This window comes from Vidua chalybeata, chromosome 2 (genome assembly GCF_026979565.1).
Source record: "Vidua chalybeata isolate OUT-0048 chromosome 2, bVidCha1 merged haplotype, whole genome shotgun sequence".
NCBI classification, from domain to species: Eukaryota; Metazoa; Chordata; class Aves; order Passeriformes; family Viduidae; genus Vidua; species Vidua chalybeata.
This window is the reverse complement of record NC_071531.1, coordinates 39,504,950-39,531,686: the sequence shown is the minus strand read 5'-3', so window position 1 is coordinate 39,531,686 and position 26,737 is coordinate 39,504,950. Positions and strand designations below refer to the sequence as shown.

The 26,737-nt window shown below is 41.3% G+C and overlaps 1 protein-coding gene across 1 annotated transcript; it reads right to left on the bottom strand.

Annotated features, from left to right (window-relative positions):
- Nucleotides 1-1,304: 1,304 nt before the first annotated feature.
- On the bottom strand, nucleotides 1,305-26,475 carry SLC15A1 (solute carrier family 15 member 1). The gene is made up of 23 exons (XM_053934730.1): nucleotides 26,217-26,475; nucleotides 23,547-23,569; nucleotides 20,567-20,651; nucleotides 20,342-20,483; nucleotides 17,504-17,623; nucleotides 17,247-17,346; nucleotides 16,911-17,001; nucleotides 16,116-16,199; nucleotides 14,939-15,021; nucleotides 12,378-12,464; nucleotides 11,321-11,410; nucleotides 10,040-10,084; nucleotides 9,910-9,939; nucleotides 9,700-9,788; nucleotides 8,434-8,515; nucleotides 7,550-7,675; nucleotides 6,103-6,252; nucleotides 5,642-5,691; nucleotides 4,898-5,008; nucleotides 4,660-4,753; nucleotides 4,080-4,226; nucleotides 3,119-3,226; nucleotides 1,305-2,169 (listed from the first exon to the last, which is right to left on the bottom strand). Exons 1-23 carry the CDS (start codon nucleotides 26,473-26,475, stop codon nucleotides 1,984-1,986), a joined length of 2,382 nt encoding a protein of 793 aa, XP_053790705.1. The 3' UTR covers nucleotides 1,305-1,983.
- Nucleotides 26,476-26,737: the final 262 nt, after the last annotated feature.

The window sequence follows — 26,737 nt, the reverse complement described above, 5'->3', positions numbered from 1 at the left end:
AGCCTAAAGACCAATTCCCTGGACACGACTTCTGGACACAGTCACAGCAATGCTGATAGGAACTACTTGGCTAGGCACATGGATATTTTAACTTTAATTACTTAAATCCCTGTTGAAAATTAGATTAAAACCTTGTCACACATAACTGTCTCCATTCTACCTTACAGGTAATTTTCACCTCATCACAAAGGTTCCCTATCTAATTTTACAGTATTATTGGCTTTCTAAACATAAACCACATCCATCATGTTGTAGACAAGTTAGTGGGTTTACTAAAGCACTAAAATATAACAGCTTATGGTATAAAAACTAGACACATGACCTGTATGTCAAGGGGAAAAAAAGGTAGTATTATAATTATAAATAAACATTTCACCTGGCATGGATAGAGTAGTAGGCGGAAGATGCTTTTCTATTGGATACAGTTAGGAGATAATTTATTTTTCTTAACTTGCATGGCAGAAGAAAAGTTGGCTAGTCTGCCATAAATAAAGCTGGTATAAAATTCCCTTCAGTCCTCAGAGGATGGCAGGGAGCCAGTTGCTCCTGTGGCTGTTACAGTAGACCCTCAGTTCCATTGGCTGGGGGACATGCAGTATCACAAATCCATAGGAAAGGCTCTCCCCAGATGACCTGAGAGACCAAGAGAGGATTACTGCCTCTGGGGTAACCAGACTATCTCTAACATAAGCAAAGAGTGCCTTGGACTTGCCTTTTCAAACTCCATTTGAAACTGTCTTCATGGGTGAGCGATTGTTGTCAGTGCACATGGAGGCCTAGGTGCCAGCAGCTCCAGTGGGAACAGGGAGCACAGGGGCCCATGGACCCGCAGTGCTAGCAGAACACCCATGGCTTGAATATGGATGTCTGTGTCATCACTTGCAAATACCAAAATGGAATTGCTGTAAAATAGGATAAGACTATTGGAAGACAGGTGTGAAAGCAGCTGAAAGTCTGGCCGGGCTACTGGAGGGGCCAGTGAGTCCCAGCTGCTGGAAAAAGTGTAGGATGTAGACCCTAAAGAACAAGAATTACCAAAACAACATGCAGACCACTGGCACTCTATAACGTGGAGTTCAGAACTACAGGAGCAGGTCCTGTTAAGCAGCAAAATTTAATCTCTCCTAGCATAAATTTGCTAAGTGTTATGGTATATTAAGATAGAAAAGACCAGCACTGATCCGTTAGCTTTAAGTGATGGAGCGTGTAGAAAAAGGCACCACAGAGGTGGTATTGAGTTTTGTTACCATGCAACTGTAAGCCATGTTCTTAAAACACTTTTCTTATTTCGTTATAATGTAAGTTTTATTGCTGTTGCTTGTTCCAAAGGTCATTTGCTGTTATCATTTTACCTGAGTGGGCACTTCTAATATTAACTAAAGACATAACAGGAGTTAAATGGGTAGTTAACAGGCAGATAAAGCATTATATTACAGCACACATCCAAGTTACTGCCACTTGGAACACACACAACATTTTAATCCGATCACTGCCAGAGCTTTGCTCCCATTCTCTATAAGGAAGTACAAAAGAATTTAAGGCACATGTGACCTGCTGTTTTCAAGTAACAGTGATGCTAGGGAGATCATGCAGAGTGCTTGGCTTCAGTTACTGTTTCTTCACAAGTCTTGTTTCTTTCACGATATAAAATGGAAATACAGTATAAAAATACATCTTTTCAAAGGGTCCAATAGTTCCAAGTCTAATTTCAATATAATAATGCTATAATATTTAAGATTGAGGTACATTAAGAGTGCAACTTCTGCTGGAGTTTCTTCAGGATACCACATTCAGTACAAGAGAGAGACTAATATTTTCCTATTGCTTCCCTAGAGAGACTGCATTATAAGTTAAAACAGTCTTGCTTAATGTCTCCCACAAGACATATAATCCAGAGGTGTTATTACTGATACCCTGATTCCTCTGACTGGAGGAGAGTGCATGGGATTTCCATTATTTACAAACACTCCTTGAATACAGCTTTTACAGTTGAGTATCAGTTTCAGCTTCCTTTTCATTGCCGTCTTGATCCTTCTTTTCTTCCTTTGCTTCCTTGCTGAACTGGGCTTCAATCTCATTTGGATCAATATAGGTATAAAAAGAACCCATGATAGCAAAAATGATACAAACTACCAACAGCAGGGCAGCAAACAGCACATACTCAGCCCACTGCAAAAACAGATAAAAAGCAGAATTTATCCACCAATATTCACTTGATTATTACACCATTTTAGTATTTTCAGGAAGTAAACTCAGTATACATAACAAGTATCATATGGCTTACAGGACTAATTATTAATTAAGCATATAATACATATTAAAGCAAAGAATTGAGGCTCTTTCAGCATTTCTATCTTCACTGAAAAAAACAAAAATTCAGTGAATGCTGAAAAATTCTGCGACATCCTTTTCCTGGAGGAACTGGGAATTGAATGAAAGACTGAGAAGGAAACTCAGCCCCTTCCTTTTGGTCATATAATCTCACTCAAAAGCCAGTCTGGCTCTGATTCTACTTCCACTAAAAATTTTCTCAGCTGACCTAGTGACCACAAATGTGGGCAGAGATCAGAAACTCTACCTGAAAAGCCTCAACATCTCTGTTTCATGCTCTTTCTGATTTAATTTAGATTAAACTGGGGACAGAGCTGTTCCAGAGATAAGGTCTTCCCTCTCTCTGAGAGCCATTTTAATTCATTACAGAGCACCACTAATAAATAGAAAATCTTGTACAACTGTTCTTCACCAGGACAGACACAGCTTTTATGCCCCAAAGAATGAGGTTTGAAACCAACAAAGCCAGAAGCAGGGATATGGCAAGGCTGTGGCATGCAGGTAAAGGCTCATTAGCAATTAACAGAACTTTGGTAGGTTTTAATTCCATTCATGCAGAATTTCAGCTCAAAAGTTCACAGACTTTCTATACCATGAGAAGACATTTACTGCAGAGATGCTAGAAACTGCTGCTTGCAAGAAAAGGAGCCTGGCAACAAGGCAAATAACAGGTAAGTAGAAACCTTTGCAGAAAAGCTATTTGTTTTATCTGCCATCATTTCCCACTGGATTAGAACTGCTTTCTCACAGGGTAATATAATAGCACACCAACTGCTTGCATGCTTACCTGCTTTTGGATTGCAGATGCCCCAGCCACGATAAGGACAATTATGTTACCAACAGCCACAGTCAGCAGCCATCCTGCCTGCAGCACTGACTTCATGTTAGATGGGGCCTGTGGAGACAGACATTTAAGTTTCGATGGTAACACTTATTTTCTGATGCATTTACTGCATTCTTTACCTTACAATAAACCATGTTTCTCTGTGGGGAAGAGGATTTCATGGTTTGCTAGGTTTTGGTGGTTGTTGGGGCTTTTTTTAAATTTATTTTTTGACATTAAAAATGCTAGAGAGCTAAACAGGTCTGGAGAAGGCTTTGAGGAGCAAGAGACCATTATCACACTAACTATAACACCTTTTACGTATACACACCGAGTAACTAACAGGTGCACAGGTGTAATTTTATGTCTCAGGAACACGTGGCACACATGACATGAAGAAGTTGAGTGGATCACCTAGCAAATCACACCTTACAATGTTTCCATCACTGCAGTTTCTAGATTCAGAATTAAGAGAAATACACACAGCTAATAACTGGAGTCAGAAGACAAAGGAATTAAAAGTGCATAACTAAACACTAATAAAAGGCTAAGAAAATGGCGGTATGGAGTACGCTGGTGTGGAGATGACATGCCACTACTTCCTCATTTTATATTTGAGAGCTCTCCAGTTTGGTTTTATTGCATCAGTACAGTTGCACTTATTTTCAATGGATAGTCACATGCGAGAAGGAAATTTGAGGAGTGGTAGTCAAGTCTTCAAATCATATAATTCAGCATAGCTTAATGGAAAACACCAAATGCTTGGTTAAACAGGGCCAACTTGCATGAGCCTATACAATCCTTCTAGGAGCTGTGAGTGACATAGGGATCAAAGCAGCAGCACAGAACCACCACTTAAAAACAATACATCATGGAAGATCTTAACTTGCACCAAGATTCTTAACTCAGGAAGAAGAATACCTACCTGTGAGTATGAAAATTCCAGCCCAGTGACAGAGAACAGTACTTCTGCACATGTAAGAAGAAAATACTGAGGGATCTGCCAAGCCATATGGACTGTATTTGGTGCAATATCTTCAAAGTGTGTAATGATAAGTTTTTTTCCAACACACTGGAAATTAAAATAGCGTGTTAGGAACAGTAATAATGAGTGTGCACAGTTAAGGCATTCTAAGCAGTTCTATAATAATAAAGTTCAGAGTAAATAACAAATATTGCACATGAAGCCCTGCATACCTATAAAGTACAGCTTTTTTACAGCAGACTTCATGTAAATCTGTAGTGTCTAACAGGGCTAAAGGTTTAAAGCCCGGAGTGGTGATCATGAATTCTTGCATTATGCTATTATCATAACCATCATTATTTTTATAGTTAGTAGTGGCTTTGTGTCCTGTTTAGGATACCGGAATTCTACCATATATACTTAAAGATAAAAGGAAATTAAAGGATTAAAAACAAGAGGAATATTTCTACAAGTGTTTTTTAGTTAAAGTATCAACATGGGAAGGAATTCTATATTGTCCATCCAACAAGTGGCAACTCACATCATCAAGTGAAATGGTATAGGCACCACCATATCCAAATTCCTTTGAATCAACTGTACAAATGTTAGGCATTGAAGCATTAATGGTATATGACCTGAAAAAGAAAAACCGAAATCTCACAGTTCAGACCATGAGTGTAGTCAATTGTATGCATCACATATTTAAAAAAAACTCTGTGCCCATTTCCCAAGGACAAGTATATCTAGGAGATTAAATTAGGATAAAGGAAAATGCTTACCAGCCTGGATTTGGAACGACGCTGTAATTACTGACAGAAAGAGGATGCAGTTCTCCAAAAGCCATGTCACCCATAGTAACATTGACAGTAAAATTGGAATTGTTTATGAACCTTTAAAATGGAAGAGTGATTAAATACTACACAAAACATGCAGAAGTCAAAGAATACAGGTTTTACTTTTAATTATATATTGGCAGCACAACAAGTATCAGGTCTTCCCATTTAATGCCTTTTTTTTTTTTTTAATCAATTACCATTTTGGAAAGAACTCTAAATCTCCTAGAAATGTAGCTAATACAAAAACCCCAGTTAGACCCCCACCAGCCCACTGCCTTAGGAGAACATCAAAAGCGAGCCGCTAGTACAACCAGTAGGTAATGCATCTGCAAGTAGAAGAAAAGCAGAGAAGGGAGAGGTAGAAAGATACCTCTTATCCAAGATTAAAAATGAGGTATAGACTTGTAATCCATGCCACTTGTCCAATAAAAAAATCTAGGCAATGAAATGAAGCATACGCTTCCAATTTTAGCTAAATTACACCCAAAGCAGATGTGTAAGATAACTTAAGTGAGTCATGACTCAGACATTATCCCATCCCCTAAAACATCAAGGGATGTGTCCAGAAAAAGGTGAGTTCCTACAGTACAGAAAACTTTACTTCAACAAGAAGAGGCTGCCCAAAGACCCAAGATTTAAGAGAGAGTCATGCTACTGTCAAAATTTAGACACAAAAAAACCTTCTACCTGACGAGACTTTTTCCATTTCCTGGTTTTGATGTGATATTGTCCTCTATCTGGTGGAAGAGACCATTATCAAAATATGTTGTTGGCATCAGAGAACAGCTTAAACATGCAGTATTACAGAGCAGTGGGAATTAACAGAGGCTTCAGAGCAAGACTCCAGACTTTCCTGTTTAGGTTCCTACTAGCACACACATCTACTAGAAAACACTGTATGACCACACACCTAAGTTTTGGTGAAAGTGTCATTGTCAAGGAACATAAGAAATTGGTAAATTTTTTTAAAGGACATCCTGGTGTGCTCTCTGCAGCTTACCAGTCTTACTGGTACAGCAGAGACAAGGAGAGACAGAAAATAAGTCAAAGGACAAAAGCTGTCCAGAGCTTGTCCTCTCAGCTTCACACACTCCACACAGATAGTTGTCAAAACATTTATTTATATCTTAAGAAATAAGCAGACTTACCAACGTAGAATTGATGCCTGTTGGACCCCATTTAAATGGCAAAGTGTAGCGTTGTCTGTCTAGCAGCTTCAAAGGCTTAGTTTCATTTAGAGTTGCAGAAATTATGTGTAATGATTGCAGTTCAGAAGTCTCAAATGTCATGTAGCCAGTCTACAAAGACAAATTGCCACAGATTTCTGTGCAACTGCATATTTGTCTACACTTTTGAGGAAATGTTATGGACTCTGGGGAGGGTCAGAAGTTTACACATGTTACTTCTGAAGTGCCAGAGATCATGAACATCCCCTAATTTGCATTTTTGATTTGTTTTTTACATCAAGCATTAATTCCATTTGATCATTCTTTTTTGTTAGTTTAATTTGTTACACAAGCTTCAAAGTTACATGAGCTTCCCACAAGCATTGTGGAATAGCTGTTATATTTCCCTATTTCTTGCTCCAGATAAATCAGGCTTACCATAACCACCAAGTAAAATTCTATTTAGCTACAGAGGCAGCACTAGCATAAGATGTGATGCAGTGTTTTCCAAAAAGCAGAAATGACATGTTTTAAATATTCAAAACACATTTAATCAACATAAAATACTTAAACCCTTATTAAACATGTTAGTGCTACACTAAAATAGGCTGTTTGTTTTATAGGATTATCAAAAGCACTTTATAATCCACATCTGGATGATAAAGTGTCTGTAATAGGGAATTGAGCATTCTATATCTTTCATTTTCAGGTATGTACCATGGTTACATCAATTCCCTGTCAATATACAGTTTGGGTGCCCTTATCTTCTCCTCACAACTCTGTTTCCTTGTGAGGCAAATTTGGAGGAGGTTGGAGTAAGATCTCTCCTCTTCAAGGGAAACAGAACTGCGGGCTATCAGAGAGCACACTTTGTAAGATCCCTAATCAAAAACATCCATCAGAGCCACTACATTTTGCTGTCAATAGAACTACCAATGCTGTGCTGTATTAGAACCTGAAAAAGTTATTTGGCAGCAAAACATGAAGCTTAATGTGTGGTATGGCCACAGAAGAAGCTCCCTGTTCAGGTAAGTCATTCCTCACAGTAATAGCAGCAACTCACTAGAGCTGAATGCACATTTACTGCAGGAAGGGGCTACTTTTAGGAATTGGAACCATTTTAACAAGAGTGAAATTTTCATCTAGTTCCAAGTCACTTAATTTTATGAAAGTTTCTTGGGAAAAAAAACTACTCTAGTCAGAACAATGTAGTAATACTTCAAATCTTAACATAGCTACTATTTCTTCAATCACTGTGTTTTCACTAACAATTCATTCCACAATACAAAAAATTATTAGAGTAACAAAGTCTTAGAAAACAATCAATTTTGAACCATTAGTTAAGAATGACTCTGGCTTACTCCATTATTTTTTTTTAGCTTAATTAATTTTAATTATTTTTTAATATTCCACATCTGCCCTTACTTACCTCCTTATTAGGTGCTACATCCACACTCTGAAGTTGAGGCTGGAACTGAACTGTTGCAGGAACAGTACCCAGATTTATTAATTTAATTTGAGCTTGCCCAGCTGCAGGGAAAACTGGATAGCTTTTCTTTAAGACAGAAAAAAAAAGTAAAATCAGTGTCCTAAGTCACATGGAAAAATTACTATAATTACTGTAATCTTTATTATTTCATGTTGAAGATTAGAATTTGCCTGCTGATCTGTGATTGTCTGACAGAGGAGACTTGAATCAGGTTTTGTTACTAATCTCACAAGTTGCTTTAGGAAAGAAGTCTCTCATCCACAGCAGACACCTCTAGACAGCTGTTCAGATCTTGGGATCCAATGGATCACCAACCAGAGGTGTTGCCAACATCCCAGCTACAGGGGAAAGAGTCATTGGGTTCAGGCATGGCACCTCCCTTTGGGGCAAGGAAGGTTAGGGGAGACAAATCCTTCCTTCAACATGTGTCATCTTTGCTCCTGCTGTGATGCTGCTTCCCAGACTGTCACACTTCACCTCCAGTCTAAATATCAGAAGAGGTCAAACATACAAAGCAGCCCTCTGGTAGGCCAAGCAAGTGTCTGGTTTTCAGCTTTTAGTCTCAGTTTAAAGATTGAGGTTGCCTTTAATGCATGATTTGTATTAACTGCAATGTGATGTTTTGCAGAATGGTGTTTGTTGCTAGTTAATTTTACTGTGCTAACCACAGTATTGCAATATATCTCCCCTCCCTCTAGTTCTATGCTTATATGATTGGCTCCAAATTTAGGAGTCTTGGTTCATTTTCCCCTTAAACCCACCTTTTTTTTCCTGAATTAACAGCTAAATATTAATCATAAATACTCGCATGTGGCTGAACTTACATCTATTTGCACTTGCACAAGGGCAGCAGCAACAAAAGCCATAGAGCCAAGGAACATCCCCACAGTCATCTTCTTCAGGGGCCTGGTACAACAAAAGACACGTGAGATTTAAGAGAAGTGCCAATTCAAAGCTTCAGCTGTTTGTTTTTTCTCTCCACTCTGGGAAACTCAAATGGCCACGACTAGCACATTATCACCATTTGAAGGGCTGATGTTATTGCAGAAAGTGTTCTGCTAAGCTGGGTTCCTCTCAATTCATAGTTACACTATCAGAAAATACATCTTTCCTGCAGCATCTTAATAGCCTGTTACTCTGCATCTGCTGGGCTCAAACATTGACTGACCATGATTGTTAGGTTCTTGAAAAAATCTGGTTTTGTAGGAAGAAAAACCCAATCCAATACAGTTGTTAGCTGTAAAACAAGGAAGAGACAAGAAGATACGCCTTTAAAAAAGGAGTAACAACTTGTCTCCATATTGCTATGTTTAAGTAAGATGAACAAAAACGGTCAGGGAAATTTGTTGAATTAGGAGACATCTACTGGCATGCAGTTAAGCTGTAAGGATAGATTTAGAGTATATATATCATTTGTGGCATCATTTATCCAGTGCAGAATATCTACAAATGAATGACAGTGTTCCCAGCACAGCAGACACCCTAGATTTTTAACAGCTATATGGAAAAACAGCATTGCACCTTAGCTCTCTGAAAGTTGTTCAAAGAACTGTATTCTTTTCTGCCTCTGCAAGCACTCTTGCAACTGCTAGCCACTTCCTTACCAACATGGAAAAATAATGTGTAATACCCCCAAAGCTCCACCTAGAAGGATTCAGTAAACCAGACTCCCAGCTGAGACTGAAGAGGAAATGTCTTGTGTTGCTTTTTAGCCCAAAACATGACAAATGCCAAGGATGTATGTTGTATTTCTACTCCCTGTTCTTCAGGAGGGAGATGGGGTAGACATAGGGGATATGGAAAACAATCAAGATCATCTCTCCCGCAATCAAAAGATTTTGTCCTTAACTGAAAAACATTGTTACTCTTCTCTTAGATTCTCCTCTTCTAATAAGTGGTGTCTCTACATATCATTTGCAGTATTCTGGTTTTTTATATTTTAATTTCTTTAAAATATTAAACCCTTTTAAATACACTTCTCTTTCATCCTTAGCTGAATGCTTGCTCTTATTACATTAGGGCTGGAAGAGCCAGTTAAAGAAACCACTAAAATGAGCCTCTGTTGAAGTCAGATAATTATATCAACTTACGTAAAATTCAGCTTGCATTTCTTGATTAAAGGATAAACCAAAGAATCTACAACTGGGACCATTATGACAATCAGGATTGGATTCACAATCTGGAGAAGATGAACATGAGAAAAAAATTAAGTATTTTTCAAAGCACTTTTTATAAGTAAGGGCAATATGTACCTAATCTTTCACAAGCACTTGAAATTGGCAGACAGAAAATTAACGTACCTGCATTTGGTCTGGTTGAATTTGAAAACCCTGGTGAAGAAAAAAAGAAATAGTTTTTAATATTATGACAACTAATAAAACGGGTCTGAAAAGTGTTAATTAAAGAAAAAAGGAATAAAAAGTAACCTACAAAATCCCCATTCATTGCTGTGGCTTGCAGTGTCCATCTTGACCCCTTAATAAGAGAAGAAAAAATTAGATGTCACAGTAAATCCATGTTCTAAAGTTCCTTTTGAATTGTCTTCATAAGTGAAGTGCTTGAAAAAACATGCAATACAACCAAAAGTAAAGCTAGCTTGCTATGGGAGTATTCTTAGTCTGCAATGTAAACCTTTGAACAATGTGAGTCTCATGGCCCATTCCACTTCATTTACTTGTTTTGTGAAATACAGCAGAAATTAGATGCAGAAATCAGCTGTAGTGAGGGCAGAGCCATCCTGTGCAGGGCACTGCCGTGTGCTGGGCACAGGAGCCACCCGGGGACCATGTGCCACTGGCCTGAGCCCAAGCAACTCACATGTCCCACTCATCACCCTTCCTTCACACAGCCCAGAGCCAGAGGACAAGCCAGGGCTTGACCTGCCTGGAGCCTTCTGCCCCAGAAACCTGCCTGTAGCTGGGACAAGCAGGGCAGACTTTAGGCCTGAGCCCAGGATGAGACGAGAACGCTACTGCTGCATCTGTGACAAGATCCTTCAGCCACCCACAACACAGCACTGCCCAAGATATTACCCATGGAATGAGTTTTGAGCTCTGAATTTCATAGCAGAGCTGCCTAATTGTAACAGGTCACACTGACAGCTACAGCTCACAGGCACTGGACTGAAGCAGTAGGATATGAGGAGTCTGGACCAAACTTCCTCCCATCTGACTTGGATAAGGCTTTCAACCTCTGGTTCTCTCAAGCATCTTCCTGAATTCATACTTCAGTGCTTAACTGTGAATGATGTTTTTGTGAGTCTTGAGCACCCAGTGCACCAAGTGAATGGGAATTGCAGGCTTCTACTTCTGCTTGAAGATGTAAGGTATTTATAACAGGGTGTGAGTGATTAAGCAAACTGGCATCCAGATCATTTAAACCCTGGTTCTCCAGCTCATTTACACAAGGACCCTAAATTTCATCTGACAAATGATAATTGAAGAAACATTAGCACTAAGAAAGCTTTAAATTACTGTTTCATCCCCTGAGTCCTAGGCTGATACAAGATTTGGAGAGGCCTCAGTCATTGAATCTGCCCTGGGTATACTCAGATAAACTGAGATTGCCTCTGGCTGCAGATCATCTTGTACTGACATGACTCAGTAACTACCCTTTTGCAATAAAACCAGGATAAAGAATTTGTTTTTCCACACTCCCATGGAGACTGACATGGTACGGCTCTAGTTACCAAGCCAAACCATTTCTACTTACCTGCTGGTCAAAAACTGCCCAGAACATGGGAAGAGGGATGTAAAGGAAAAGCACCTTCAACACCATCTTTATCTGAGCAATCAGTCGTTTCTGTAGAAAATAAAAATTACATAAGGGGAATTGGTTTAAGAAAGAAAGGAAAAAAAAAAAAAAAAAAGGGACAATTTCAGACTGCTACTCATATCACAGCAACAGGTAAAGACCCATCATATAATGTTTACCCACACATTCAACTTTGCATATTGTGGCTACATCTGATGAGTTCTATTAAAACAGTACAAAGTCTGCTTGTGTGTGGGAAGGGCTGCTGGTTAAAGGTGACTGATACCAGAGAGACTTAGGCTTCTTTGCATATACACTGATGGCAGCATGAGATTCAGCATTTAGTGAAGTGGGCATTTAAACAATAGGCAACTGAGGAATTTCACCTAAGAACAAAGCATAAAAAAAGAAAATAAAGGTTTGTGCTGCCATTGGCAACAGGGCAGAGAGGATAGTAGGCAAGAGACAAGTTGGGAACTATGGGATACAAGGCTTTGAGAGTCATGATAAGAAATTGTACTGAGGCTGGAGGGGATGCAGTATTTACCCACTTAAACTGAAATTCCAAAGTATAATTCTGATGTTTCATACCAAGACAAGTATTATGGCCCTGTGCATTAACCATGACAGGCAGCATCATTTCCCTTTTCCCCTCTGCAGCCATGAGTTACAGGAAATAGAGAAGGAAAGATAATGCTTGCTATTTTTCTAATCAAAAAACTTAAATGTTTGTATTTGTTTGGCAAGAGAAAGTCTTTTTTCCGCCTCCCTTGAATTTCCCTGGACAGCCTATGATTACACAGAGCATTGAGTCACACAGCTCTACCTTCTCCCACAGGAGCTGAGGAGATAACCTGCAATGCCAGGAGAGCACTGAGGTTTAGCCAGGTCAGCTACTGAATGATGGAGAGGCCCAAAACTATTTGCCCAGTGCAAGAGGCAATGGACCAGAGCAGACAGAGAGAAGCTGTGGGTCAGCAGTTGTCACAGCACAGGAGGCTTCCCCAGTACTTACATCATACTTCTCACTTGCCCAGTCCAGCCAGTGCTCTCTCTTGGGGAACTCCTTGCTGCGATGCTGAAACCTGTTTTTGATGGCAAACTGAGGAGAGACAGAATTATGTTTAATGGCACTACAAATATTTAAAACTATAAACTGTTTTGTCATTAGAGATGATGCTCCTGGCTTCTTGCATTAAGAGGGCGCTAAAGGTGACTTGACTTCTGTTAACCCCATCATCTAGGGGAATGTTGTTTTTAAGGCCTCACACTGCATAACCAGCCCAGCGTGCACTTGAGGTCAGGTGGACCAAACAGCTCAGAGCAGTCCCTCTCAATGTGGGTTGCTGTGAGGAGCTGGAAGATCTGCCTTCTTCAGACTTATGTACAACAGTAAATAGGATAGTGTCATGTGCGCAGGTTTTCAGAGCTGAATGACTGTAGGAGAGAAGCTCCTATGACAAGCTCCATCTTATAGGTATGTCTCACACCTTGACATTGAATATACACAAATATGGTCCCAAAGAACTCCTAAGAGTTTCTGCATGGAATAATGTACGGCCAAGCTGGGCCTTAGGAGCAGAGCTCTAAGAAATGGCCAAAGTTACCTACAGAGATTTGGTTTTGACAGTGCTTACAAGATAGGCAATAGGCTGAGCTGTATAAAGCGGGAAGATCTGTAGGGGTGTGTTGGTTTGGCACGGCCTGACTTTTAGTAGTGAGGGAGTGCTACAGCTTCCACCATGTCTGACAGAACCAATCTCTGATGGCTCTGAAGATGGACACATTGCTGGCCCAATTTGAGAGGTTGGTAATGCCTCTGTGATGACATATTTAAGAAATAAAAACAAGGCATGTGCAATTTTTTCCCCAGAAGTGGGGAAGCACTGTGTTGGCACTGCCCACAGTAATACACTGGCTCAGTGTGGACCCTGCCTAACCCCCCCTAACTAACTGCACTGCGAGCGAAAAGGGCAGGGGCAGTGGCAGCAGCTTCTCCTTCCCAGCACCCCACATGAAGAGAGACATTAAATAGACCAGCGCTGCTGCGGCTGCCAGTACGTGCACAATGGCGGCGGGACCGCCTGGCTGACGGCAGAAGCATGACAAGCGATTCCCCAACGCAGAACCTAGACGAGATCAACTTCTCTGTGCTACAGGATCCTTTGAATCACTGCCACTTGTTGACAATGGTACCTACAAGCAACAGTTTTTCTTCTAGTCAGAGAAGGAAGAGAGGACATGAAGCAAAACAACATGGCAGCACTGGGGTCAAGAAGAAAGAGGGGGAGGAAGTGCTTCAAGCATCGGAGCTGAGGTTCCTCTGCAAGCCATGGCGAGGACTACAGTAAAACAAACTGTCCCCTTGTCATGCATGAATTCCACGGCAGGTGCAGAGATCCACTCGCAGCCCATGGAGAAAGTGCTTACAAGGGAGCAGGTGAGTGTTAGAGAAGAATGTTAGCAGGTGAATGTGGTCTAGTGGGAGATCTGAAAAGAGAGAGAGGGCCCCTGCTCCCAGAGATAGAAACAGCCCTTGCTTCCAAACTACAACAGCTTATCCTTAAAAGACTGCACCCCGTGCACGAGTGACCCATTCCACAACAATTTTGGGACGACTGTTTGCCTGTGGCGGGACCCCACGACATAGCAGAAAAAAGACTCCTCTCTCTGAGCAAACAGAAAAAGATCTCAAATGATGAACTGACCAAGACCCCCACACCCTGTCTTCCTGCGCTGTTGATGAGAAGGAGGGAGCAGCTGGGAGAGAAAAACATGTTTTAAAAGCTTATTTTTGCTTCTCACTGTCCTTCTCTGACTCTGTTGATAGTAAATTTATTTTATACCTTTATATTTGAACCTGTTTTGCCCTTGAAGTGGTTTTTTTTTCCCAGTTGTTGTCTCTACTCATGAGCCCTTCTTTGATCTTTTTCCCTCTCCTTTACCCAACTGTAGTAAAAAAAGCTAAGCAAACTACTCTCATGGGTGCCTGGTATTTGGCCAATGTCAAACCACAACAATGGAAAATGAAGAAACTTGTACATGAATAAATGTGATCTCAAAGTTCAGGCACTGCAAAGCTGGGACATGTGGTGCTATTCATGTAGATTCCACTCCTTTCCTTGCAGGATCACACTGATTTGCAGCCTCCTGAATTTCCTTAACACAGTGGGGATCAATAAATCTCTGCATTGTAAATAATATTTTTTTAATAAGTAATAAGTTTTTGCTGATAAGATGCACTAGTAGCACTGCTCTTGACTCAGCTCAAGACACGTTTTTCTCTTTCTTCATAAAGGTGCACAAATGAGGAAGGAATGGTTCCCTAAAGTTGGGATAAGTTTTTACATAACACTGACACCTTATTTTGTTTCCTATGTGTATAAATCCACACATAAATCAAGATATGCCTAAAAAGACACCGTAAATGTGGAGGTGTCAGTAAGAAGCCTTCTGTAATAAAGCAACAAACTTCAGAGACTTTCCTCACATTAAGACAGATTTCTGATTTAGGCACATTCACAGAACAGTTTTAGTAATTGCTGCCAGGGATTGAGGAATGTAAGCAATACTTACTCCAACACATTTGGAAACTTCAAGCATTACATTTCCTTGTGGTTTAGCTTTCTTGTACATTTTGCTTCCAACTACGAACACAACTACAGTATGCAAACAGAAACCAAAAGCAACTCAGGATTAAATTAAAATAGCGGCAAATAATTTGGTATGGAAACTGTAAGTCAAGGAGTTAATCAGGGTGGGAATAAGCCTCCCAAGAAGCAATGCAATTGCCTATTCACATGCTATCATACAGTAAGACAAATCAAATTAATACCAGCAGATTGCTTCTATTCAAGACAAAAACCTGAATCTGGAAACTCTTAAAGTAAGTGCTCAGGGGGAGGTTTGCTCAATTGAGGTCAAAACAAGGGCATTTAGGACCTTGACTCTGGCCTTGCTGTAGGGGCTCCTTTTCAGGAGCTCAGGATGCTGCAGCTCACATCATGGAGGGACACACAAGGCTTTGCCTGAACTGCAGGACTGGCCAAGGTGTCCTCTGCTCCCAGGCACATTGCTCAGCCTCATCATCGCACATGCAGGGCAAGACACAGGCAAACCCCCACAGCTGCCATCCAGCCTGGGCTGGGCTCAAGGCAAGGTCACTGGTAGCCAGGTGGGCTCCCAGTCAGGACCATGAAGGACAAGGAGCACGGGGGATGCTGTAGTACATAATGGCAGCCACAGTTTCTTGGTCAGCAGTAAGGCTCAGGGAATGACCTGCAGCACAGCTGGTAAAAATGCAGGTGTTTGAGAAGTAGTGGCATATCAAATATGGGATTTCTCCAGCACGGGGACAATTACCTCACACCATTTATAATCCTAGATTAGAGATAATGTCCATACTACACATTTTCTGAGAGTTCTCACCCTACATTCAAAAGATCTATTTGTACACACCAGTAATCCAAGAAACACAGGCAGTAATTTGCATAATGTACAGAATTCAAAGATATATTCAGGCCTCACCCCCATCCCATCTGACTCTCCTGATAAATCAGACTCTTCTATGAAAGTGAGTACTTCAGATTAATCCCACCCACCTCCACACCCCGGAAAAAATTAAGTCAAAAACCACAGAAATGATCAGGTAATGGTAGAGGTCAATACCGGGGGATTTCTATCACACTTTCATTATTCTGAGATTGTTATCATCTAACTGCCAAGGCAACAGGATGGCAAGAGATTCACCTACCCAAGGCAATAGCCATGAGGACAGCAGGAACTCCAAAAGCGAGGGGGTAACATTCCTGTTTGGTATGAATGCCGCACTCTGAAGCTGAAGTAAAAATAACATCAAATAAAAGTCAAATACAAACATCAGCATTGCTGATGTTTTCCATATGGTTTCTGTTCTTTGAATTCACTGAAAACTCACAGGGGAACAGCAAATCAATCTACCAACATCCTCAGAGTGGAGGATCAGTATCCAGCTTATCTTTCATTACTGGAAAGTGGATTTATGTACCACAGAACAGTTGTAATTGGAAGGGACCTCTGGTCATCTTCCAGGCCAAGTGCCCTGTTCAACTAGGGCTACCTGGAAGCATTTGTCACATGGGTTAATATATTCCTACATGCATAGATGCTTCTGTACTTAGCATGGGCATGTTTCCAGAGGAGAAGTCTCTCTCTCCTCTTCCTCTCCCAGGAAGCAATACAGTTCTTTCTAGTGTGATAGTTTTAAAGGTATTGGATGATGTGACACATTTGTACTTTTGTGGAATTAAAATATGCATTAGGCATACAAGCTGTTAGCTCCAGCATGTCTTTTCAGATCTAGTACTTCTGTCCGAAAGGCAATGAAGGTTTTCAACTGGCTTGTTTTTGAGAGTACCTCATCTCTGAGAAGCTGGATGACAAACCGAAGAATATTTGCTAGATAACTCCAGTGTGTCAGAGAACAGAACTTTAATTTAAACCAGAGTGGACTGCAATCCAACACGCCTTTTCTGGTGCTTAACAATTGTCAATAAACATGTGACCTTACCTCTGATAGTTGGAGTGACTAAAGTAGATAAGAGACTTCCAGCATTAATGGACAAATAAAAGAGAGAGAAGAAGGTACTTCTTTGCTTTTCCTACAGTAAAAACAGAAAGATGTTTAGAAAGGCTTAGCCATAACCACATTGATGAGCCTAGATCAAAAAAATCAGCGCCTCGGTTTTCAAAGTTGAAGACAAATACTTAACTAGCTCCTTCTTCAGCTCCTCAGGAAAACCCTACAGTAATGCACCTACTTAAAGATGTATATTATTAGAGTACTATAATAGTCAAACATTAGTTAGAGTATCTGTATGACTGAAAATCTGAAAGACATTGTTACCTGATCATCCTCAAACTGATCTCCACCAAATGCTGACACACACGGTTTGATCCCACCAGTACCCAAGGCAATAAGGATCAAGCCAACTATGGACAGAGCACTGGAACAAAGGAGAAAAGAAAAAGAATAATTTTGTGTTAGTTCTTACAGCATACATAATAGAGTGGTTCAAAGACAGTTGAAATTCAAGTAATATAAACTTAAGTTGTCCCATCTTTCACCTGCCTGGGACAAAAAATGTGTACAAGGCAACTCACATGTTCACTGCTATAGCATCAGGAGTGCCATCCTGGTTGTGATCCGTCAGGTCATTTATGGAGCCCACAGACAGCACTGCCTGCCCAATCGCATAGACAATGGACAGGTAGAGAATGGTCCTGTTATCAAGAGAGGAGATACATTTTCTTAGATCTGTTAACACACTTACACACAGATAATTCCACAGCTAATGCAGACTTCTCCTTACTTTAAAGATTCCTAGTAATGAAAAAAACTAACAGATACAATAAGTTATGGACTGAACTTATCAGAAGCTCCTATAAAAATCTGACCACATACCACTGCCACAGTATTTCTATTCTTTTTATTATTATTATTCTAGGTAGCCTTTAATTAATTAAGGTAGCCTTTAATTAATTAAGGCATGACAACAAATGGATTCTCTAGGTATAACTAGGTCACAATATCTTCAGTAGTTGCCTTTTTAATGACCAACTCAAGAATGCTATTTTCATATTTTTTATATGCTGAAGATCAAATGGACTACTCTGCAAAACTAAAATCTGCAATTTACACTGATATAAGTATAATTAAACATTCACTATGTTATTTTATATTTTAGTTGCAGGAGTAAAGAAAAAAGAAAAATCAAAAACCTGCTTCAAACATGGAAATTCCCCTGAAATATTGTTGTGAACAACAACTCTATACTCCCACTCTCTTCACTGTAAGTGTACCAACATTTTTACGCTCAGATCTGAGTGAGAACAGCACTGAAGAGTGCAGGCTGTGGGCTTTCACCTTGGCCAGGAGGTGCCTAGGATGATAGTACTGCATAATCACCAGCCCCCCCATCCTGGCTTTAGGGTCCAATCCTCTTTTCTGTAAGTAAAAGCATGTTCCATTTTAACTTTGTTGGACCTTATGTACATGGCTGTAGTTTAACCCATGTTCACTTGTGTCCTTGGGTGGGCCTCCATTCAATAGGCACAGACACAGGTCTCAAGGTTGGAGGAAAAGCAGGAGAAAAACAATGCAATGATGTGAAAATATTTTAAAACCCTGTTTTCAGGAGTAGTCCCAAGCCAAATGCAAGGCAGGAGAATGAAGGACAATGCTCAAAGACCAAGAACAATCCAACTATTTGACATAGGCAAGAGATCCTCACAGCAAGCTTGGAGCAGCACCCTGACACAAGAGGGACATTGACCAAATTCCCCTCACTTTAAAACAAGGTTTCTCTGACTTAAAATTGATATCGCCTGTAGTGCAGTAAAAAAAAAATCTATAAAGCAGGGCAACAAGGACTCTGCTATTTAGTGGTATTTAATAGATACAGTTGAATGGGTTGGGTTTTTTTAATAGCACTTCCATAGAGTTACTTTATTTACCTAGCAACCTGGGAAAAAGTTTCCAATTAAATTTAAACCTGAGTTAATCAGGAGTGAAACTTCTGAGTTTTATTTGTGAGACTTATAAACCTACTGCAAAGACATACATAATTGCCACTGCATTGGTAGCACACAATTTTAAAAATAACTGATTTCTGTATTATTTTCCCCAAGAAATTCACATCCAACAATATGTGAGCAGGTCCCATCACATTTCTTGACTTTGTACATTGCACAAAGTACATGGACTGTGGAAGATTGGAGTCTCTCCTTTAAGAGTGCTTAACAGTGCTTAGGTAACCTCCTCTTCCTCTTGTCATCATAGATTTTTAAAAATTCTTGTTTAAGCCTTCCTCATTACGCCTTGCTGCATTTTTGGGTGTCAAAGCCTAATATCCTAAAGCATGTTTTCTCTTGTTTAAGCCATCCTAACGAGCTCCTGTTAAAGGTCTGGGCCTTTCAGTTGTGGCACTAGCATATCCAAGTATCAAAGGAGAAGAGATGCAAGGTCTGCAAAGTTTCATCTTGATAAAACATGAAAAAGCCAAAATAAATTTAAAAAACAAACCACATTATCTAGACGTACAAGGTCACAATATACTTAGGTTGCAATCTGTAAGACATCCAGCTAGTTGCAGTGAGTTTGGACTGCTCAGAGCAGCTGCACAGAGCACACAGGGAAATGCACAAAGTTATATAGGGTTGCAGCCCTGGGCTCCCAGGGGCTGTCCCTACAGCGGAAGAAGACAGTGCAGCTGACTGCACAGCACATCTCTAATCTCTGGGAGACCTTTGGCAAGTCCACTTACATTCATGGCTCATAACCCTCCATAAAATCTTTACTGTGCTTTTTCTCAGGCAAAGTAAACACTTTTAGAATCAAAACATCAGGAAAGGAAAGGGAGATAAAGCTGTTGGAAATAACCTGGTTACATTTCAAAGTACTTCAGTGGTACTATCCTGACCAAGTAGCCTGCAGCTAAAGACACAAAAGACATCATTTAGAGAAAAAAATTGCTACTCAGTAAGACCCCTCACTAATCTGTCAATTCTGAAATCACATAGTATTTTAAAACTTATTCTAAGGTCCAGTTAACACCAGACAGCACAGTAGTTCACTATTTCATTGGCCACTTGCAACAAGTAGATAGACAATCCTATGTAATTATAATGCCCAGTATCTATTTTCACAGCTTGGTGAATACTCTCCACAGCTTACATTTTGTCCAGGTGAGAGGAAAAACATGCAGCATGCTCAGAAACTATGTTACCACCCTTAAACAACTAGCAGATTTGGAACATTTGTTAATTCACAGAGCAGTTTCAAGTCTGAGCTGAATCAATGAAAACCTCAAACTATCTTGGAGTAGTCAACACCAGCTCTGAAGCTGTTGTTCACAGCTGCGGTTTTAGGTGATGATTTAAGTAACACTGGTTTCAGGTGAGCTTTCAAGATCTTTGGCTGTTTTCTGAGGAAGCACTCACTTAAACTTTCCCAGCCAAGAGTCCGCAATGATTGCTCCAAGGATCGGCGTCAAGTAACACAGAGCAACAAATGTGTGGTAGATGGCAGTGGCAAAGTTGTCTTCCCAGTGTAGGAAACGTGTGAAATACAAAGTGAGCACAGCTGTAGGAAGAACAACAAAACAACAGGTTACAAACCCAAGTCAGGCCTGGGTAACGCTCAGCACAAGGAGACAAGGGATGTACCTTTCATGCCATAGTAGGAGAACCGCTCGCAGAACTCATTGATGACGATGAAGAAAATGCTCAAAGGGAAGCCAAAGCAGAGCACCTGGAGGCAATAGACAATGTGAGCTCAGAGCTGTGCAACCCAGACTAACACTCTTCACTGCAACCCACAGCTTAAGCAAGCTCAGCATGGACTCAGTGTGAGTGGGTAGGTACTTGGGGTCTGGAGGCTGCACAGGCTTCTGTGGGATGATGCTAGTTTACCTGAACCAAGAGTCAGTTGTCACCTTCCTCTCTTGGTCCCCAGAGGTCTGCACACTTTTCATCTGCCCTTTGCAAGAGACCTTTAGCAATACTAGAAATTACCTACAAGTATTGCACTATGAACATTTGAGTTCTCCAGCACGTAACCCTTACAGCAATCTTCACTGTATCTAAAAATATGCAAAAAGCCAATGTTTTTGGAAAAACAAAAAATTGAAACCCAAGGCCAACCAAAAATGCACTACACTAAACCCCTGCAGTACACCAGCTGGAAGCCCAGGGCTATTTTTAAGCACCTGTAATTAAAACAAATAAATATTTAAACTTCTAATTCAAGGAAATCCCTCAGGAAAACTTCTCATCCTTAAAAATACTCTGCTTGATGAGGAATCCTTCATTTCTTCAGACCTGATAACAGAACAGACTTTATTCCTAACCTAAATTGGCATGGCTTTGGCTGGCAGGTGCACTGAGCCTTCATCTGCTGCAACAGGCATGTTCCTGGTCATCATCATGCAGTTCTTGCCATTGAGACAATGGTTAAAAAGCATACGTCAGGTACAAATCTGATATGGTCATTAGAACTGCAGCTTTAATTTCTGATCACCTGCTTGTCTCTGTGGAGTGGATGAATTGAGATATAATTTCTATTAAAATTAGTGGTGATGCAAATTAAATATAATCCTACCTTTTAATTTTTTTATGGGTTTAATCCTGCAAGTAGCAAAGAATCAGATTTTAAAGACGTTCCAGAACATTCCAGATGCAAAACAGTTCTTCTCCATGCTCAAGTTTAATTTAAAAATGGCATTGCTTGGATTGCAAAAGTTTAGGAATTCAACTAATCCTTATTTTGTGCGAAACAGGAAGAAGTTAACTTTGCAGATCAAAAGGAAAAATCAGACAGGGAAATTATGCCTGACACCAGAAAATTGGAGAGCCACTGCCTTCAGCAAAGTCTCAACAAACAGCACAACACAACACTTGGGTGCTACAACAGACTTTTTTTAGGAATCCTGCAAAAGAAATGAAAATAAGAAAGTGGCAGGAACATTGTTGACTCATATGACAGTCATGAGGATGCCTGAGCAGCGCTGACCTTTGTTCTACTGCATATCCTACCCATGGTTTGATGAGCAGGCTTCACAGCAAGAACTCAATCTCAGCTGAGGCAAGTACCAGGTGGGACTCCTCTAGCTTTAGAGCACACAGATTTTGAGCCCTAAATGTATACTTGTCACTCTTGATTTATCATATCCTCCGTGGGCAGAAAGAGGTGTCTCCAAAGGAAGGCTACTCACATGTATCCCAAAATTAGATAAAATTCACTTGAGGTTGCCCATTTCCTTCAGCTGAAGGCAGCAGGAGGTTTAGACAATTACTCCCAGCTTGGACACAGGTGTTGGTGGGCTGGAGTTCACACAGAAGAATGCTTTGTGCCCCATTCACACAGCATTCCCCTAAGCCATGCAAATGGTCACGGGATGGAGAGTCACACACTGAAGTTTTGGTTCAGCACATGTTAAGTTGGTTACTGAAACAGTAGCCCAGGCTGTGTGACTTGTAATTGGGAATAGCCCAGGTGGAGAGGAGGGAATGTCTGTTCCTGAAGCAGAACAAAGACCTCCCCATGTCTCTGCTTGCCTACAGAGGAAAAGAAATACAGCGCAGTCCTGGCCCAGGAACTGGTGGGACCCATATCCACCTGAATTTCACAAAACCTCACTAAAATCTTTTACCACTTGGGGTTCTCACAAACCTCTCCAATGTTTTGCATCACCCTACACAAGACCTTAATCTTTAGGAGAGTGTTACATGGTGGTCTGGGGAGATCATAGTCCAGCAAGGCTAGATATTTGTTTCAAGCCACCACTGCTTCTGTGCCTGGTGGAGCTGTCCCTGCATTCCCATGCTGGCACAACAGCCACTGGTGGGTTTTTAAGCGGCTTCCTCCAGAACTGGAGGGGGTCTGCATGTCACAGCTGGACATGAACATGGACAGGGGCATGCAAGAGAAAACTACTGGGTCTTTCCTAGGTGACAGGTCTTATGTTTTTCCAAGATGCTACAAGCAAGAGACTATGCAATTAATCTTTGCTAATATATGATGTGTACTTGTCCTTGTTTTGCACTGTACTGTCCTCTGTTACAGTATTCATGCGCCCATACACACATCTACCAAAACCTTTTCTGTTGTTACCCTCATTGGTCAGGAAGCACCAGATCCACCACCAAAAAGGTAACCTGAAGGTTATGTTTTATAATGCCCTATGTAACCTCGCTCTGCCCTGGGGATGCCATCATCCTGCTGCACAGCTTTGTCTTTGTCTGCTGAGGAAAAGTCTGTGCAAGATAAGGAAATGCAAAGGCAGGGTTAGGGTTGCTGAGACACATGTCATTAACAGTTCAAAGATTCAAGAGCAGTGGATGATGACAACTCAGCTGCAAGAAGGATGGGCTCCAGGGACCAATCTCCCCCCTACCAACACGTGCTCAGTCAGCAAAGGCTCTTTAAACATTTTATCAGGGTGTTGAGCAAATTAACGCTTAGCTAGAATTTAATAAGTTACTAGGCTGCTTTTGCACATTTGCCAGTAAGCCTTTATTGTATCTTTATCTGTTTAATGTATGTTTATAGGGTGATTTTTATTTTGGGGTCTGCTAACATTACCAAAACAATGTAAACCAAAGAGAATCAGCAGAGCAACTCTTTATCAGGGAAAACAATACTTACCGACTTGCCAGTAGTTTTTCCACCTGGGGAGGGAAAAAATCAATATACAAGTTAATGGCAACTAATAAGTAATACTCCCTTAAAACCAATGGAAGATTCAAAAAAGGTTCAACTCTACATACATATTGAAATATAAACACAGTACTGGTCAGGGTAAGTTTTCAGTTTATTAAAAGGAAACTTTTCATAGTTATTAGGCAAAACTTCACTCAATAGCCTTTGGTTTTGCAGAGTGTGCATAAACTCATACACTCCCAGGAAAAGCTCAAAAGGACTGACGAGTCAAAGCATCCGATGGCTGCTTACCACACATCATTCAAGGTGATGGTAAACCAGCCACCCACAGATGATGAGTCCTGTTACAATTCACTCTTGGGCATGTTACCTTAAAGCCAAGTCAAGATTAAAGAACAGACTCAAGATGCCCTGCCACGGATGGAGGTTAAGTTCTGAAAAGGGACTTACAGAGGACTGAATATAAAGCCCCAGCTGAGTGATCCACTTCAGCAGGCATTCCCATAACCTAAATCCTGAAAGAACCTGAAAGAACAGGGGGGTCCCATTGAGGGCAGCAAGAGCAGACAGCTGCTCCAAGTGCTGCCAGGGGTAGAGGACCTGGCAAGAGCAGCTGGAAGTGACTTCAGGGCTGCAAGCACTCCTGCAGGGCTTCCTCAGCTCAGGAGACAGGCTTGAAGGTTGAGCTTTCACTGTGTCAGATAAAGGCCCCGTGCCCACATAGTGGATGCCAACATTTTACATAAAAACACATAAGCAAGCTCATTATCAGTAAGATAAGACCAATTGCAAGATGTGAACTTTGAAATCCCTGCTTGTAAATCAAGTCTGGCCATAATACATCTATAAGGCCATAATACATCTTGTAATACATAAGAAAAGTATGTTCGTGAAAATCATTATTTAGTCCATAGTCCACAACAGATGAAAACAGCTGACAGCAACACTATAATGTTTGACACAATATTAAATCAAGTAAATCTTCAGAAATCACTGAAGCAGATTATTCCAATTCTTTCCTTCACTTCTGTGGACAAGTACCTTCACAACAGAGACGGTAGTACTGTGCAGGTGATTCAAGAATATATTTTCCTTGAGAGCAAGCAACATTCTGGAAGTGCTAACACACCCAGTTCAGGACACATGTGGCTACATGAGTTAAAGTTATTGGCAATGTCCCTTCCACAAGCCACCAGAGAAGATACACTGAAGGATACCAAGGTGTCAGCAATAGTCCATCTTCATATCAGCTCCTTGGTTATTTCCACTTGTTGGCCTTTCCAGCACATGTGCCTCACACTGCCAGTTTTTTATAACATGCACAGAGAAAAACAGTTTGGGCAGCTCACTTCTGTCTCTTAGCTAAGTCTTGGGAGAAAATTTTTAGGATCTGTTTTTTTGTTGGGTTTGGGGTTTTTTCTGCTTTCCTGATGGCAAAAATATTGCCTCTGCAAGAAACCTTACCCAGAGGACATCACAGAGGCAGTTTTTTTCAGACAACATCATCTAACTTCAAGGTTTAAGAGACACAATTATTTATAACCATTTTGACTTTACCCCTCTATTCTCGTTTTGCAGAGAGTGTTGGGGGAACTCCAGATAGCATTATAGCCAACCTTTCAACACAGGCACCTAAACTGAGGATTCCACTGTCAGGCAGCTTTAGGCCTACAAAGCACAGAGCACCCACCATCTTGCATCATTTTCAGTGATAAATCTGAAGTTTGCTAGTGGCATGTTGGAGCAGTCCCTCTTTGGGGGACCAAAAGCCTCTTGTATTTTTTCCCCACAAAGAATGACCCACAGAACTGCTCATTTCCACAATACCAAAATACCAAAGAGCTCCATATTTTTCAATAAAAAGCTGTAAACACCTTGCTACTCCAGAAAAACACCCCCACAGAAACTATCCATGCAAATCTATAAAGCAACAAGCCTGGTAGTAAATGGGCAGACCCAGATGCATCCCATTTCCTTCTCTTCAGAGAACTATCTCCATTTTCCTGATTGTCTGCCCAAGCCAGCAGACCCCTGGCAGCACCACTGACATGTCCTGCCTGCTCATTACTACGGTTGCTTGTCCCCAGGACACAGATTTGCTTGCTGAAGATGCAATGGTTGTTTCTTGGGTTGTTTTTGTTTTTTTTTTTTTTTTTGTTTGTTTTGTTTTGTTTTTTTTTTTTGTTTGTTTGTTTTTTTTTCGAGATAGAGGGTAGGCATTTCAGGTTCCTTCCCTGAGTGAGACAAGGTTTCTCCAGCCGAGAAGGTTCCAGCCGAGGAACTGCTTGCTATGAGAGACACATATGTACTCAGACCATGCAGGACCAGAAGTCCAATGAAAGGCAATGGAGAGATACATCACAAAACAGTCGGTTTTGTACCTCAACCACTCAGTGTTCCAGTTTAGACAGGAAAAAAGCTTCAGGATTAATTAGATAAATGGGTTCTGTCCTTATCTGAATCTTCCAGCTATATATCTATGTATTTAAAAAACATTTGGACAACCCTAGGCAAACACTCTCAATGAAAAAGCATTATTTAACATCTGCAAGGAACACCACATTTAACTTGTGCTCAGATCTCAAGCTCCACATGCCTTAGAAATGGAGCATAGGATAAACCTTACCGGCCAGGGGCTCAGCTCTCAGAGCTTACAGAGACCGAGGCACCATCTCTCGGCTCTCACTTGGGTTTCAAGGCAAGGTCGTATAAACCAGGATACAGCGTTGCCAGAGGGAGAGCTGCCCCGGAGGGAGAGTAGAGACCCAAGAGTAGCCGGGGAGTTCCTCGACACCGAGCAGCAGAGCCAGCCCTGGGCGGGCGAGACCCTTGGCCACGCTGTCAGCTCGCAGCCCGGCACGATCACCCGGCCCGGAGGGAAGCGGCTGGAGGGATGCTCATCCCGGGGCGGCATCCCTCCCGCGGGCCGGGCACCGCCACTCCGCCACCCGCGCCGGGCTGCCCCATCCCGCACCGCCACACCTACCCATGTCGCCGGCGCGGTCCGGAGCGCTCGGGGCTGAAAGTCGGGAGGAAGGCAGGAAAAGAGGGAAGGAAGGTGCCGGGGGCGGCCGGGCTTTAAGGGCGGCGGCGGGGCCCCGCCTGGCCCCGGGTGCTGCGGGGCGGCGCCGCGCAGGTGTCGGGGCGGGGAGCGGGTCGCTCTGGCCGGGGAGCCA